General features: G+C 37.5%; 1 protein-coding gene across 1 annotated transcript; it reads right to left on the bottom strand.

The window, feature by feature from the left end:
• Positions 1–9,187: 9,187 nt before the first annotated feature.
• On the bottom strand, positions 9,188–17,889 carry LOC148970136 (uncharacterized). Its single transcript, XM_089125363.1, has 10 exons — positions 17,788–17,889; positions 17,255–17,303; positions 17,006–17,097; positions 16,833–16,926; positions 16,538–16,783; positions 16,186–16,227; positions 15,745–15,905; positions 15,562–15,626; positions 15,208–15,308; positions 9,188–9,360 (listed from the first exon to the last, which is right to left on the bottom strand). Exons 1-10 carry the CDS (start codon positions 17,887–17,889, stop codon positions 9,236–9,238), a joined length of 1,077 nt encoding a protein of 358 aa, XP_088981489.1. The 3' UTR covers positions 9,188–9,235.

The following is a 17,889-nucleotide window of genomic DNA, read 5'->3' as shown; positions in this document are numbered from 1 at the left end:
ATATATATTAAATATACAAATTACCGATTGAACTGATTTCACAACAAACGTTACAACAAAATATTTGGCATTTTTAAACAGCTGCTGAGTAATTTCAGAAGTCCTTATATATATCTATAAATAAACAAGTTTTGGTTTTACTTCCATGATTTTATGTTCCAATTCCTTCAACATACACTAATCAAAATCCACTAGCTATGTATTATGGGGTTGATTGGCACAGTTTTAAACCATAAAACAAAAAATAAAACAAGTTCAACTAATTTGTAATTGCCTTGTGGCTTGACTTCTTGCCCAAATGTGTTGGTGAATATAAATAAACTTGGGATGATCATCTTATCAACAGTGGCAATGGCTTATTCAAATATCTGCTCTATAAACATTTAGTGGTAATTTACACACCATGGTGACCACAGTAAGGGTAAATCAGAGTTCCTATTTAGGAGAGGGAGCCGGAGAAATGGAAAATTGATATTGGAGGAACACAGTAAAAAGGTTAAAAGTGATAAAAAAGGAAAAAAGTTTAATTTAACCATAATTAAAAAGACATCCAGTAGTTTGAAAACTTAAAAAGATTTAAAAATGAAACCCCTTGTGCCAGCCAACCCAGTCTTCAGTACCTTGCCACCCCTAGGGAGCCGCCTTCTCTGTCTTTCCTCCCTACCCACCCCTCCCCCAATGGCAGGCGGAATCTTTAGCACAAATCTTTATCACAGCAGTGAAATGACTATCGCCTGGTGAAAACTATAGTACGTTTGCACAACGTCAACACTTATACCTTCCATAGCTTTAGTATAAACATGATCTATTAATGTACCTTTTTCCGTTGTAGGATTTTGTACCTGTTGACTGTATCCATGACTTTCCATTAACTTCACAACTAAAGATGAAGTAAAGATGTCTTCATTAACCCCTTAACTGTCACCCCCCCTTTTTGAGAATGGGGGTTAAATGCACTATTCACACTTAAATGGTTGTAATTCAAGAATGCCTTGGAATATATACCCAAGTTTGGTCTTGTTTTAAAGAAAACACTCAGCAGATTATTGCTGAAGTGAAAACACTTCAAAAAATGAAAGTATGAAAAAGTTATGGAAGTTTTAATTCACAGTAAATCAAATATACTGTACTATATATTTTTTATTTTATATAAAATATATATTTTACAAAATATTTTTACTCTAAAATTACTATAAAATCAAAGCCATAAATCTAACCAAGTTATGTTCCAAATTTGAAGTTGATATCACAAAAATTGAAGTTCCCATGAGATTTTGTTTAGGCGTAGTACCAAAAATAGCCACCGGGTGCCATTGAATTCCATTGAATTTAGTTGTGTACATTCTGCCTTAACAAATTAATAGATTTCTGTCCAAATATCAATTTTGTCACAAAATTTGGAACCTTGAGACTCAGACCTTTCTGACAATGTGTTTTGTCATGATTAGAAAAGGTTTTGATCATAAATTATGAAATATAAGGATGCCCAAAAGGGGAGGAGCCTCATAAAATAAGTACAGTTTCTATGGTAACGCAACATTCAATTATAAAATGGTTTTCACAGGATGAATTCTGAGTTTATAAGCTTTCAAATGATACCTAATTTATGATAACTACTAAAATATGTGATATAATAAAAAAAGGCGATAAAAAATATTATTATATTTTAGAGGATAATATATACATATATATTATAATTTTTAGAGGATAATGTTATACTATACTTTTTATTTTTTATTGAAAAATACTAGATTATATGTTTTATTATGAACTTTTAGCATAAAAACAGAAGTTTCAATGATTAAAAGTGGGTGCATCAACTTTTTGTGACAAAGGTCAAAACTCCTGTTATGATGCAGATTTTTTTAGGTGCACTCTTGTCATAAATTCATTAATTACTCTTCCTACATAATTTTTAACACAAAACAGGGGTCGAATATTTAATTAGAAGTCTTAGACCTTTCCAAAAATATATAATTTGTCATAATTAGATTAGGATTTAATAGAAATATAGTGAAGTAAAGTTAGGCGTCCCGGTACCGGGACGGTGACAGTTAAGGGGTTAAAGTCTCCCATAATTACTTTCTGTCCTGGATGCTTTTCCACCTCTTCAATAACCTGTAATAGCTGTTGTCGAAACATGTCAGTTTTATATAAATTGGGCCTGTACAAAACCGCAGCAGTCAAATTGACATGTGGAACTGTAAAGTATAACCATTCTAAGTTCCAGTTCTCAGGAGTAAAGATGTTACACTCAATTTTCTCAGAACAATATATGCCAACTCCACCGCCTCTCGGATGTTTTAGATCAGTAAAAACAGCATTACTGTTATCATAACACTTAGCTCTTGGGTTGTGCTTGAACACAAATTCTGGTATTTGTGGTTCTTCTCCTTTGTCCTCAACATTTAGCCATGTTTCTGTCAAACAAATACAATCAGCATTCATTAGAGCTTTATGTGCAAGAACATCCTGAAAGTGAGCTTTCAGACTTTGTACATTAACAAGCACTATTCTGAATGTACCAAATGATTTAGTAGAACTGTACTCTTCCAAGGGGAATTTTGGCATATCTTTCAAGGCCAACTCAATTTTGTCATTACAAAATATAGCAGACTCTTTAAAGTCCTCAATTATCAACCCACTTTGAGATCTTACACGGCTCAATGCAACATAAGCTTGCCCTGCTGTAAAGATTTTATTCAGTGATACAACAGCTTTATCTACTGTGAGTCCTTGCACTTTGTGAATTGTACATGCCCATGCTAATCGTAGAGGAAACTGACGCCTTATACCACCATCATTTGTGACTTGGTTCATCTTTCTTGCGTACTCTGAGGCGATTTAACATTTCAGCAAAACTTGGATCTTGTTGTCGAACAACTTTAGTTAATTCAGCAAGTTCAAAGTTATTCTCCCATAGGTTTACTCCTTTTGCATTAGCGTAGAGAGCAGTTCCTTTAACAGGCGGAAGCTGATAAAAATCTCCCACTGCAAGAATGTTCACTTTTCCAAAAAGAGAGTAGTCACCAGTTTGTTTTATTTGCCGCAACCTTCCATGAATATATGACAAAAGACGATGGTCAACCATAGACACTTCATCAATAATCAAATTTTGCAAATTACCCAATTTTGTACGTAAAGAATTCATTTTGTCATCACTGAGAGGCTGATATGGCAGTCTGACGTTTGAAGGAATGCCATATATGTTGAAGGAAGCCACTCTGGTTTACGCGGTCAAAAGTACAGTAATATCATCAGGATTCTCAGACAACTGAGATAACAGTCTGGAAGATTCATACTGTATTGCCTTAATTAGATGACTTTTTCCTGTGCCTGCTCCACCATTAAGAAATAACCGAAATGGTTCAGGGTTTTCGCCAAGTATTTTCTGTAGACGCCACTTTTGCACTTTATAGAACACAGCAGATTGTTCTTCATTTAGTGACCTCAGTAAATGCAGTGCATCTTCTCTTGGCATTGTAGTGTGGTTTGTCTCAATAGTACACACAGTCTGAGGATTTCCTGTCAGATCTAGAATAAGTTCTTGAGTGTCCTCTTCATCAGGTAATAATTTATCCTTCTTCAGTTCTATGCATTCATCGTGCTGTTTTTCTGTTTCAGGACATATCTGGGTCCAAGCATCTTCTAAATCCACATCTTGTTCTAAAAGCTGTTTAAAAAAGCTTGGTCTATTTTGTCACTTTCCTTTTCAAACAATTCTCTGTTGCCATCAACAATGGATTTCACTTGTTTCACTTCACAACCAGTTTTTATGACACCACTTTTGTAGAATTCCTCATATGTCTTATAGTTACTTGGCTTAAGATCACAGTCATCATAATATGGTAAGAAAAGCTTCAGCAATGAATGATAATATTTTTCTGGATCTTTAGTGGGTGAAAACCTTGGATACCTCACTACTGCAGGTTCAGTTCGTGTCCTTCGTTTGACATGGCCATTGTTATTATTGAGTTTAATTATTTTATTTTCGGATGTCTTGTTATGTGAGGAAACCTCTGATTTTGTCAGAACTCTGTACTCAGAACAAAAACTGGCAAGACATAGATTTTCTACTGGCTCTTTCTCTGGTCTGTTTTTGTACCTGTCAATGAGACTTGTCATCCAAAAACTGCTTCCATCATCAGACTGGTCATTTTTCACTTTGTTTCGGAGCATATTCAAAGGCAAACTCATCTTTACAGGATTTTGTCCTATTGGAATAAATTGTACTTTACGAGAGCATTCCTTCAAATGCATGCCTGTTAGTCTGTACACTGCCTCTTGAGCTGAGATTTCTCTGTTGTGCAGATAGACACTTCCCAACTGTTTTAATGATGCTTTAGCATCAACATTTCCATTCATAGCTTCGCTTTGAGTACGCTGAAGCAAGAGACCCATTTCTTGTTCTGCTTTTGTGATGTAACTGATTATATAGACCACTACAGAAAAGGCATCTGTGACATACTGAATGTCCATATTCCCCTGCCAAGCACGCAGTAAATCTCTGTTATACTGGTTTACCCAAACATCTTCTGGATTTCTTTTCAAGACAATACTTTTCTTTTTGGTACACCTGTTGTATGCTTTTTCAAAGATAGTTTGATTAATCCCAATAGATGAAAAAAAGGCATCGACTGAATCAAAATTGACATCAGAATTTAAAGCAGTTTTGACTTTCTTTATAATTGCACTTGCTGTGTTATCACCATCTTTCCCTTTCAACTCATCTACATGACTTGGTCTTGTAATAAACGTACGACTGGATGGTGGTCGTGGGAAATTAAATCTACAAACTGTATTTTTCTTCCGACATGTTTTTGAATGTCTTGTACTGTGTTTCTGAACACTGTTAACTGTTTCATAAAGTACAGTATCATTTTCTGGTGGTGTCTCACATGTGATGTAAGTGTCAATGAACTCAGCAACCGCAGGATCGTTGTCTGCATCATTATCATTGAGCTTCAGAGCATCTTCCACCCAGAACAGACAGTGGACATGAGGAGAACCACGCTGTTGAAATTCAACACGGTAAAAGTAGTCTTTTATTATGCCAATAGGCTTTGCTGGTGACATTATGACATTTTTTAGAAAACAATGCCATCTATGATCAAACATTCTTGCTGCAGTGACAGGATTTCTCCTTATGAGTCCACACTTTTCAGACCAGTCAAGCACATCAACATTTTTTTGTTTCCCCTCTTGCATAAGAATAGTGTTCATCATTTCAGGCCATCTCATATCAACAGAACTAAAAGATGCAAAGAATGTTGGTATGCCTAGTTGTCTTATCAGGGCAAACAGATCTTTTTGTGTAGACATCCAATATGGAGGAGTTCCCCTTACTGGTCTTAAGAACTTATAACCTTCATCATAATTTAGTATTCTTTGCAAGGAATCATAGTTTGTTAGCATATCTTGTGTTACCTTTAAGCAATTTTTTTCACAACCTTTCCTTAGTGCAATTGATACATTAGAAACAATTTGATCAACCTCTGATGTATATTGTGCATAAAAAATGAAGTCTGTGCTGTGTGCAAAACGTCCATCTGCATTTAGTAATCTTGCATTTAGGTATCGTGACAATGTGATTTTTTCCTGTCTTTCATCATGAAATGTTGGACCACCAGCAGGATAGAGAACAGGGAAACACTTTGCCTCATTAGCCGCGTTTCCACTGCCGGGCTAGGGCTGGGCCAGAGCTAACAGCGAGCCGGGCCGAGCTAGTGGCCTCGGGCCTCAAGCACCGGGCTTGCGTTTCCACTGCCGGGCCAGTAGCCCCACAGCGCTGCCCCAGACCCCACCCCTAACACGCCTTTCATGATCAAACGTCATAAAACCCAACCCATTTCAGCGGGTATTATGAATTAATTTATTTTTTAAATTAGGAAGATAGCATGTTAACTCAACTGCCGTAGTGGCTGCAATAGTGTCCCGAGACCAGTACAGGCGATTCTCCATTTCAAGCAGCGATTTTTTGCGCGATATAACAAGTAGGGCTGCGGGCACGTTTTCAAGTTATTCATTAATCGTTAACCGAGGCCCATCGGTTACTCGGTGCATAGTGTGCGCGCCGCAACCTCGAGATACAGAGTACAATTTTTTAACACCTTTAATAACTGATTGGACCCCATTTGAAACGAAATTTATTTATAGAAATAAAACGCAGCAAGTACGGAGCAGTTAAAGCCCCATTTCCATCACCCTTCAAACTGAAATTGCCAATTGAAAATAAGCAAAACGTCCATTTCACAAAATCTCCGTGTCTGCAAATAATAATAATAATAATAACCATCATCATCATTATTGTAACATTTTATTAGGCTGCATATGTAGAAGACGCCTTTATCCAAAAAAGGAACAGAGCACAAATAAACACAATATTTTAGACAAATATCAGCGCATATCCAGTGTGTGTGGAGCACGCACTGATGGCTGCGAGACGCCCATGTGAACAGTTTCATTGCATTTCTTTCAGTGGAAACAACTTAAAATACTCTTTCATTTCTGGTCATACAGAAAATAATAATACATTATTCGCAAATAAATTTATTTATAACAAGAAAACGTTGTGCTTTAACAATTAATCAAGGCGCGCTTCATGATCTCCGTGAACTGAAGCGCGAGACCTGAAACAGCCACCGCATTCGAATTTGTTCGTTTTATATTGGACAGTTAAAGCTTTAGTCTACAGGGGTTATATCATTTGTAGATTAAAGCTTTAAATGTCCAATTTAAAACGAACAAATTCGAATCGAAAGCCAATATCTTCTATGTTTATGTAGCTTAATTTCTCTCTAAATGTGCATCCGGAGATGGAGATATGTTTTTAGCCGAAAATCATTTAGAAAACAATAGTTTATTAATAAACAATTAATGCCTCGTTATTTTATATTATTTTATTATCAGACACATTTATTATAGCCTATAAATCACCCATAAATCCCCTTTCTGTAGGCTGTGGTTACGGCTCTTCTCATTCAGCACTGCGGGGAAAATATCATTTCCAGGTTCTAATTTGGCCTCAGAAAACCAGTAAAATATATATTTTTTTCATATTAATTTGTCAAATATTTTAAATGTTTAAGGGGCAAAAAAATCAAACAAATATCTGAAAATTCGTCGATATGTAGCTATATATAGCCTATATATTGTTGCGCAGCATTTGGCATAGGCCTACAGTTCAAATTAAAATGTTATGCAATTTTAAACGGTTAATCGGTTAAACATGGACACCCCTATGTGCATCTTGCTTCAGATCATAACGTTCCATAACACCGATAAACTCCGCCTTTTACCTTGAGCACGCCTCTAGCCCGAGCTGGCCCCCTCTGGCCCAAGGTATTCGACGGGCCAGAAATCCTGGCCGTTGGCCCTGAGGAAGCCCCGATCAAGCCCCGGAAGTGACAGTGGAAACGCGACTGGCCCTGGCACGCACTAGCACGGCCCGGCCCTGGCCCGGCAGTGGAAACGCGGCTATTGTCTTTATCAGTTAGCAGCCTGACAGGACTGTTACCTTCACCTGGAGCAACATTTAGTACGTCATGAAAATGTTGATCAATTATTTCTGAACCCAAATCAACAGGTTGTAGTGATGTGTCTGACAAAAGACCACTTTGTTCTTTAATATATGTTATGTCTTCATCTGGGTCATCTCCAGCTCCAGCTTTATCATCTTCATTTTGATCAGTTACATCTTGTTCTTCTATTTCAAAATCATCATCATCGTTGTCTAATTCATCAGTTGCATTCAAAGAGTTTACCCACTGCTCATTAAACTCCACATCATTATACCACTTATTATGTCTGACCAAATAAGACAGCGCATGTCTGACACGATCAGTGCTGACATATTTATATTCATAATGGCCTTTGTATGTTAGTTTCCGTTTCAGTTTTAATCTTATCATGTGGTCATCACATTCATTACGTGGGAGAATATTTGAGACATCTTTGGTATTAACAGGAACACACTACAGGACCATGACAACCATTCTGTTTTCCGCGGGGAAGACAAAGCAACTTCATAAAAGGAATATTGCGTGCAATAAGATGCTCTTCCAAAGAGTTCAGACCTTTTAGTTCTTCTGGAACGTCCACCAAATGCATGTTGTTGGCAACACTCTCTCCAGGCGTTTTTCCACCAAGGATTTTACGATGGCATGTATAGCAAATCCACAATTTACAAGCCGGATTACGTGATAGGCATCTGTTCTCACATTCAGTATTGCATTTATGTAAATGCTTTAATGTGATGCATCTTTCTGCCAGATCATTAATTTATTGACCTCTGATTTTATAGCAATCTTTTCTACATTCAACAACCTGTTTTCTGAACAATAAACGATGGCAAACACAGCAAACAAATTCTGGACCTCAATATCAAAGAAATCAATTATTTTTGTCTCTCCTTCTGTTTTGCAGAAATTTCTGATTTTTTTTGTAATTTACTTATACGAAAGTTTTCATCATTGTTCCCACTGCGCAACGTGACGTCGGTGTGACGTCTTTTTCGCGTCATTTTTGGACGTCCATTTTTGGTCGACTGAAGGGGTTGTTTTGTAACGCCAGATGACGTCTTTTTTCGACGTCTACCGCACGTCTAATTTGGACGTCGGTGGAACCTCCGTATAAGGACTAGTTATAGTCCAAATGTGGTCGTTTGAGGACGTCTTTTTAACGTCAAATTTAGACATCTTTTTTAAAACTTATAACTAGTCCCATATGTTTCTCCGGAAACATGGGACTACATACAATACTACAGTTATACACATAGAAGTAAATCACAATACAATTCAATATCACCATTTTCATCTTTATTCAAGGTCACAAGACAAAGCACAATTATAAACAAATTAGATTTCAATTAAATTACACTTTTATGAACAAATTAGATTACACTTTTATGAACAAATTAGATTTCAATTAAATTACACTTTTATGAACAAATTAGATTTAAACTAAATTACACTTTTAAAGGGTTAGTTCACCCAAAAATGAAAATTCTGTCAGTAATTACTCACTCTCATGTTGTTCAAACCCCTTAAGACCTTCGTTTGTCTTCGGAACACAAATTAAGATATTTTTTATGAAATCTGTGAGCTGATCTCATCAAAAATATCTTAATTTGTGTTCTGAAGACAAACGAAGGTCTTAAGGGGTTTGAACAACATGAGGGTGAGTAATTACTGACAGAATTTTCATTTTTGGGTGAACTAACCCTTTAATTCAAGTCCTAGTCATGGCTCAACAGGGCGAATCCTCCACCTCCAAGCCTTTGTGGCACGTGCTTGAGGTGCTCCGAAACATTCACCTTAATGAACTCCTCCGTGGTTGCGGAATCAAATTTCATGATCCCTTCTACACAAGCAGAAAAAGAAATGATTTAGATATATGCAAAGGCAATCTGCAATCATTCACCAAAGTCCCTACTAGGGTTGTGCCGATAGACGATAGTATCGTGTATCGACGATAGTCTGACATATCGCCGATGGCAGATGCCTTTGACGATATCAATACGATAATTGGCTCGTTTTACCATAATGTATTAAATTATTATTATTAGGCCTATTATTATTATTATAAAGCTAGTATTGTTATTAAATGAATATTAGGAACTACAATTAATTTGCCTTGCCTAAATTTACAACGACATCACCTCATAACAATTGCAACAACACACGCACTAATGAGGACTCCTCTTAGAGAATGTTTTTAAAACAGACTAAAAAACATCCCACATCAAAATTCAATCGCAAGGTGATCCATTCACAAATTATCAAGTGTGCTCGTTTTAACAGACGCAAAATTAAATTTCCTACAGATCCAAGATGAAAACGGCATCGTTGTTCGTCAGTATTTGTTTCTGTAACACATTAACAAAACGTTTAATGACACTAACACTAAAAACAATACAATTACTAAATAGTATTAATAATAATATCACTAAAATAGTATTATAGTTACCGTTATCATCGTCGTCTCTGAGGGAACGCGGCGTTAATGCAGATGCCGAAAGCAGTCCGTTTTTACTTTCACTTTCAGAGATATAGAGCGCGTTTACATGCGACGACGTTCTTAACCTGATTATGTTGAATAAACTTGACAATGCATGTGGTCATGTAAACGTTTCCTTTATCAGAGTCAAGTCATAAGTATAAGTATAAACCGATCGACTCAGCTAGACGTTTGGCCCTTGCTCTTGTTTCTATCGGCATTTAAAACACATTAACCCGCGTACTTCGTGCTTACTGAAGTGCGCATGTGAAGTGCGCAGAGAACGCACAGGGGGGCACATATCGCAAACTCCGACTCTTTCTGACCCAAGGAATTATTAAAACGTGTTTTCATCTCGTGCAGAAATAGACCAAAATGCTGCATGTAATGGCATGAGAATAGGCTAATGTGTCCGTAAATTTCCCGTTGACAAACAAAAGGATTAGGATCTCTTTTTTTTACTTCACTATACCAGGAAATAACCTGATCCTATTAATAAACACTCCACCTTTGCTAGCAAAATAGAAAAAAGATTCTCGTATATAAAACGAAGTAGGCTAATAAAACAAGCAAATTAATGAGTAGGCTAAATAATCAAGTTAATAATCAAATAAGTAAGCCCCGCCCCCTCACGATAATATCGTGTATCGCCGATCTCACAGGCTGACGATAGGACGATATGAAAATGGAGCATATCGCCCAACACTAGTCCCTACATTTGTAAGCAAAAATATTTTTCCTGTGCATCCACTGCCAATGCTAGATTAATACTAAGCTATCTCAGCAACTGTTAACTGTAACCGTCTACAAGAAAAGACAAAGCAGTCTGTACTTTTTTAGAAAGCTTAGATCCTGTAATGTGTGCATTATAATGTTAACTGTGTTAGTAACGCTTTATAATAACTCAGTTAAATCATTTTTAAGTGGTTAGTTAATAGGGCTGGGCAAAAAAAATCGGCTCACGGCCACGAATCGATTTTTTTTCCATATAAAGGGCTCGCGGACGCGGTGCTGCATCTTCTCGTCTCTCTGCACTATGCAAGTGCCAAGCACTGCAGCTGTCGATACACACACGCGTTCAGGAGTCGGGACATGACGGAATATTCACTTAACAATCGAGCCAGCATTGCATCGTAACCTATGATCGTAACTAACGTTTATCATTTTCACGTCTTTTTGTGTTTTACAAGCAATGTTAAACCATCCCGTGATCGCGCACTCTCAGAGATGTCTTTCACTGCGTGCACAGTACAACCTAAATCTGCCTCACAAACAGCTCGCCAGAAACAAAAGTTTTGTCCCTGGATTATATCACTTTAACAGTTAAAACACGCGACATTATGTCAAAACTCTGGTCTTGGTGAGTGACCTCGTAAAGACAGTCGGTAATGTCTTAAATTAGCATTAAACGCGTGTGACAGAAAGTTAATGAAACAGTATGGATTCGCGCACTAGTTCTTAAAGTGAACGCAGCCATTTGTGTCAGTCATTAATTCTGTTGTCATAACAACAGAATATAGTATTAATTGTAAGCAATCAGAATTAAAAGCCTTTGTATTTAATTCAGTCTGGACTAAAAAGACTATCCAGTGTTATTTTACATTGGATTACTTTATTCAGTTTCTGTAGTATTTCTGACATACCCAAAAACTACCCCAAAATGTCTCTTAATTTGTGTCTTTATTCTATTGTATTTATTTGTGCTACTTTTTTCAATTTAATTCAAAGATTGAAATCAAGCTTCCATAAATAAACAAAAAAAAATACATTACCATTTAGGTAAGATCAATGTAAAAAAAAGTCTAAATATTTATATATTTATTTATCTTTATCTATCTTAAACATAAAATATCATGATACTGTTTGATCAAGCTGTGCGACTGTTCTGACTTTACAACGATAGGACAGGAGGAGCTAAATAAACTTATCATTGCATCTAAACCAACAACTTGTTTATTAGATCCAATACCCACTAAACTACTGAAAGAACTATTACCTGCAGTGGAAGAGCCTCTCCTCAATATTATTAACTCGTCTTTATCTTTAGGTCATGTCCCAAAAATATACAAGCTGGCTGTAATAAAACCGCTCATTAAGAAACCGCAATTAGATCCAAATAACTTGGCAAATTACAGACCCATTTCAAATCTTCCATTTATGTCCAAAATACTTGAAAAAGTAGTGTCCGCTCAATTGTGCTCTTTTTTGCAAGAAAATGATATCTATGAAAAATTCCAGTCAGGATTCAGACCGCATCATAGTACAGAAACTGCGCTAGTTAAAATTACAAATGATTTACTTTTAGCTTCTGACCAAGGCTGTATCTCAATACTAGTCCTACTTGATCTTAGCGCTGCGTTCGACACTATAGATCATATAATACTCTTGGATCGACTACAAAACTTCACCGGTGTCCAGGGACAGGCATTAAGCTGGTTTAGATCGTACTTATCGGACCGTTCTCATTTTGTCTGTTTAAATGGGAAAAAATCAAAGATAACGTCAGTAGACTATGGAGTACCGCAAGGATCGGTTTTAGGCCCTCTGCTATTCTCAATATATATGCTGCCACTTGGTAATATTATAAGAAAACATGGAATTAATTTCCACTGTTACGCTGACGACACTCAATTATATATTTCATCACGACCAGATTAAAACACTAACTCATCTAAAATGACAGAGTGTCTCAAAGATATAAAATGCTGGATGACGCGTAATTTCCTGCTATTAAATTCAGATAAAACGGAGGTATTACTTATTGGTCCAAAAAACTACTCACAAAACCTCTTACAATACAACTTTAATATAGACGGATGTCCTGTTGCTTTATCCACAACAGTAAAAGACCTGGGTGTTATACTAGACCGCAACTTGTCGTTCGAAAATCATATTTCATATGTTACAAGAACAGCCTTTTTCCACCTTAGAAACATTGCTAAGCTACGTAACATGCTATCTATTTCTGATGCAGAAAAATTAGTTCACGCATTCATGACCTCGAGACTAGATTACTGTAATGATTTATTAGCCGGTTGTCCTGCATCCTCAATAAACAAGCTACAGTTAGTACAAAATGCAGCTGTTAGAGTTCTTACTAGGTCAAGAAAATATGATCATATAACACAGATTTTATCATCTCTACACTGGTTACCTATTAAGTTCCGCATCAACTACAAAATACTACTACTGACCTATAAAGCCCTAAATGGTTTAGCACCTATGTACTTAACGGACCTTCTTTCGCCCTACAATCCACCGCGTTCCTTAAGATCACTAAATTCAAGGCTTCTGGTCATTCCTAGGATATCGAAGTCCAGTAAAGGAGGGAGGGCGTTCTCGCATTTAGCTCCAAAACTCTGGAATGGCCTTCCCGATACGGTCCGAGCCTCTGACTCGCTGACACAGTTCAAAACTAGATTAAAGACGCATCTCTTTAGTCAAGCATTCACATAATGCTTACCTTCTAGTCCTCTGTTATGCCATACGGAACCGTTTGCCACTGAAACTGCTTAACGCACCAGTGGGGCTCGACAGCCTTTTAGACAAACGGGTCGGCGCGTATGGTTGGGTTGCGGAGAGTTCGGGTTACGGAGAGTTTGTGAGTTATAACGGAAATCATTATGAACATCAGTTATGCTAATTATTTCCCATCTGCCTTTCTGCTGTTATCTCGGGACGCTTGTCCCGAGAAAAATGGCGTTCGTCAGGTCCAGTTTTGTGTCCAGCCTCTCACGGGGATTTCGGATGCCCCAACGCCTGTGATGAGACGACTCAACGCCTGTGATGAGACGACTCAACGCCTGCGATATGTTATGGCGCCGTTTGATTCATAAACAATATTTATATTTAATATTTATATTTAAACAATATGAATGTAAGCCAGAGGAGAACTGGCCCCCGACTGAGCCTGGGTTCTCCCAAGGTTTTTTCTCCATCCAATCTGATGGAGTTTGGTTCCTTGCCACTGTCGCCTTGCTTTTGGCTTGCTTTGAGCTTGCTCAGTTGGGGTTATTTAGTGTTTAGCAATGTTGTTGATCTGTGTTGTGCTACTTTCATGTTATCACTGTGAAGCTGCTTTGATACAATTTGTATTGTGAAAAGCGCTATATAAATAAATGTGACTTGACTTGACTTAATTTCTTTGTATTAATTAACCACTAATAAACTTATGTCCACTGTTCTTTTTTATAAATATAGGATTTGTATTACATCTTAATTATAGTCGAATCGAGAATCAAATCAGGAATCGAGAATCGAAAATTGAATCGAGAATCGAAATCGAATCAAACTGAGAGCTTGTGAATCGAAATTGAAATGTGAATCGATACCCAGCCCTATTAGTTAATAATGACTAATCATTTACAAAACATTCATGAATGATTAGCATTAGCAAATTATATACTAATATTTTTTCTATGTTTTGTAAATTCCATTGCAAGTAATCTAAAAGTGATTAGTAAATGATTAACTAATTATTTACAAAACATATATATGCATTCCTTAAATGTTTAATCAATTTTTTTTTCATGTATGCATGTAGCTATTAGAGGGTGCAGAAAGCGTTGTAAATCCCTTGTTTACATGTACAGATCGTTTGTAATAATTTATGAAAGGCTTAGTCATGTTTTGTAAATGATTAGTTAATCATTAACTAATCAATAGTAAATTACTTACAACTGAATGTTATTATAAAGTGTTAAAACAGTGTTTTATCAACCTGTTGGCTTAGTGCAATTTACAAAAGCTAGCTTTGTGCTTGGAAACACATTGGACTCCATTTAAATTATGTGTGAGGACAGTTTTGCACAAAAAATAAGTTAAGAATTCTGGATAATACAACACGTGAACTACATGTACTACTTGTCAGAGCACACCGTTTTCAGTTGGAGGCTACGTCAGCTTCAAATTAATAAGGCACCCCCAAGTCATTCTTAACCACTGGTATAACAGTTTGTAATGACTCACCTTTATGCCATGAGAGGAGAATAATATTGAGAGAATTGTGACTATCATTTACCATATTTTACTTTCAACTTGGCTGTCTTTTGATTCTTTCTTAATGCTGCAACACCTCTTGTGGATTAATAAAGTCTATCGATGCATCAAGATAGATAATTGGCATTTCTTTTTTTTAACAGTCAAAAGGGAAGGAAATGTTTTTTCCAAATGTATTTTTATAGACTGGTCAACATGAAACTTGGGGCTTACCTTTTATTGCTCTATAAACCCTTGTTCCCTCTAAAGGGCGTTTCCCCCTTTTCCCCTTGCCCTTCAAATTAAAGTTGGCCATGAGGCTGTTGGTGAAGAGCCTAAAGAAAAATTTAAATAAATTATTGTCAAGGATATTTATAGGAACAACATTTCAAATGCAATAAACCATTTGCACTAGCTGATCAGCGTCCCCTAGTGTGGTCCTCTTATCCTACCAATCTCCTTGTCAAGCACAGCTGGTCTATCTCACAAAGCATTTGGTTGTGGACTTGTATTTTTCATTTAATTGACCTATTCTGATATTTTTTGAAAGGCAAATGAAAACATGCAAAAAATGTTGTAAAAACATACCTGTCCAACACTTTGTGGACACAGTCCTTGGTGTTCCGCCCACCAGTTCTGGAAATTTGCTGCACCTGTTGGAATAAGTCCATAATAAACTTGACTGACACTCCCTAGAGGAATCTAACTATGCAAGAGCACTGTATTAATTTATTCTAGGCTATCAATTACTTACAGACTTGTAAAACCTACCAGGATTTCAAAGGCCTGTGGATCAGAGATGCGTTGCTCCTGTAACTCAAAGTCCTCCATGCTGTTGATCTTCTCAATATGGACAGCGGAAGAGGCAGGCTGTGCTTCCTTCAGCCGATGGCGGATGTCAACCAGTAGGCTGAGGACCTTTTTCTGGAACACTGAAAAAAAAAAAAAACATTTGTTGATTACAATGCTCCAATTTGAATAAAAAAGCTCAGCTACCTCACAATTTTTTTGTAATCAGCTTCAGTGTTAGTTATTAGTACAACAGTGTTGGAGAAAGAAACAAAAGTCCAAAGAAATGTCATCTGACATGATAGAAACTAAGCCACGGCTATAACTGAAAAGCAGTTTCTGTGGACAGAGAGAACAGTGCAGGAAGAGAGAAGGTGCTACTATTAAAAGAGTCTTCTCCACTGCCAATAGATCAATACTTACCACCACATGGCAATGGAAAGGCCCATCTCCCAGTCACTGCATCTGCACCATGAAAAAAAAGCAGTTATAGAAGATATCAAATTATGTAACTTAGAGTTATTAGAAGATATTATATCTGCAATATTATAATGATTAGAGTTACATCTACTAAACTTGTTGAACTGTAAAGTACTTTGATGAAAACTGGTTTTATTTGTACTGTACCTTAATTGTAAAACAAAAAAACAACAACTTTAAATTACTTGATTTCTTATTCTAAGCAATGTGTGCACTGCAACAGGGTGATAGGATCACCACCTGAATAGCAGAATAATTCTAATTGAGCGCAATGTGAACCCAGGCGACTACTCACCATGCCTGTCATAGGGGGGGCTGCGGAGATCACGTTGCTGTGCTCGTTGATCATGCCTGAACCTGGCCGGGGGACTGGGGGGATCACTACGGGACCGGTCATCACATCGCTGTGGTCGTTGATCATGCCTGAACCTGGCCGGGGGACTGGGGGCATCACTACGGGATCGGGCATCACTACGGGATCGGTCATCAAATCGCTGTGCTCGTTGATCACGTCTGGACCTGGCCGGGGGACTGGGGGATCACTACGGGATCGGTCATCAAATCGCTGTGCTCGTTGATCACGTCTGGACCTGGCCGGGGGACTGGGGGGATCACTACGGGACCGGTCATCACTACCGGTTTGGTCATAACTTCGCTGTGCTCGTTGATCATGTCTGACCCTGACTGTATAAGATCATTTTACTGGTCACATATGATTAAACAAAGTAATATAGCAGTGATATGAAGACTGTGTGCCTCACACCGTCACTGTGCCTCGACTCATCATGTCTGGACCTGAAGGTTGGCCTTGAATATTCACTGTGCCAGGACCTGATGGTGGATCCACTACTGGACCTAGTAACATTTAAATGTAATCACTTGGCCATACATTAATAACTGACAATAACATGCCATTTAATTAGCCCCCTACTGGTTGACCAAAATAAGGGCTGGAGACCAACCAGTAGAAGCCAGCCACTACTGACACTGTGCCCTGTCCTGCTTCTTTTACCTGGAGCGATAGCTGTCCCTGGCATGACCTCTTGCTGCATGACGAGATTCTGAAACACAGAATATTCTAACATTTCACAAGGGGCCAGAGAAGGCTTCTACAAGGACATCAAAGGTTTGACTTTCAGAGTCTAAAACACATGAGTCAGCCTGTAAGTACAGTTATGTTGCATACTAAATGAATAAAGAAATACTCGAGTCATTACTACGCTTAATTAAGAGTGAAAAACTTGGCTTGAATGGACTACGACTTTGTGCAATGCGATGGTTGGTGCGAGGGGAAAAGTAAATACTCACTGGAAGTTAACATTTCACTGCCCTGGGGACTGTCTGCATGCTCCACTTGGCCAGACATGGCTCCAACTTCATGGGCTAAAACATAGGAATATAGGAATGAGCCTGTAACTACTAACATGTATATTTATAAGAGATTACCTTACTTTATTCACAAGCAGTGAGAAACTACTCGTCTTGAATGGATTATAACATTGTGCAGTGCGATGTCTTTGTACAAGGGGAAAAGTAAATACTTACTAGGTGACATTTCACTGCCCAGGGGACTGTCTGCATGCTCCACTTGGCCAGACATGGCACAATCTTCATGGGCTTAAACACAAGATTGAGCCTGAGACTCAT

The sequence above is a fragment of the Pimephales promelas genome, chromosome 21 (assembly GCF_988280905.1).
Source record: "Pimephales promelas chromosome 21, fPimPro1.hap1.1, whole genome shotgun sequence".
Taxonomy (NCBI): Eukaryota; Metazoa; Chordata; class Actinopteri; order Cypriniformes; family Leuciscidae; genus Pimephales; species Pimephales promelas.
Note: the sequence above shows the minus strand (reverse complement) of the source record. Positions and strands in the feature narration are given on the sequence as shown.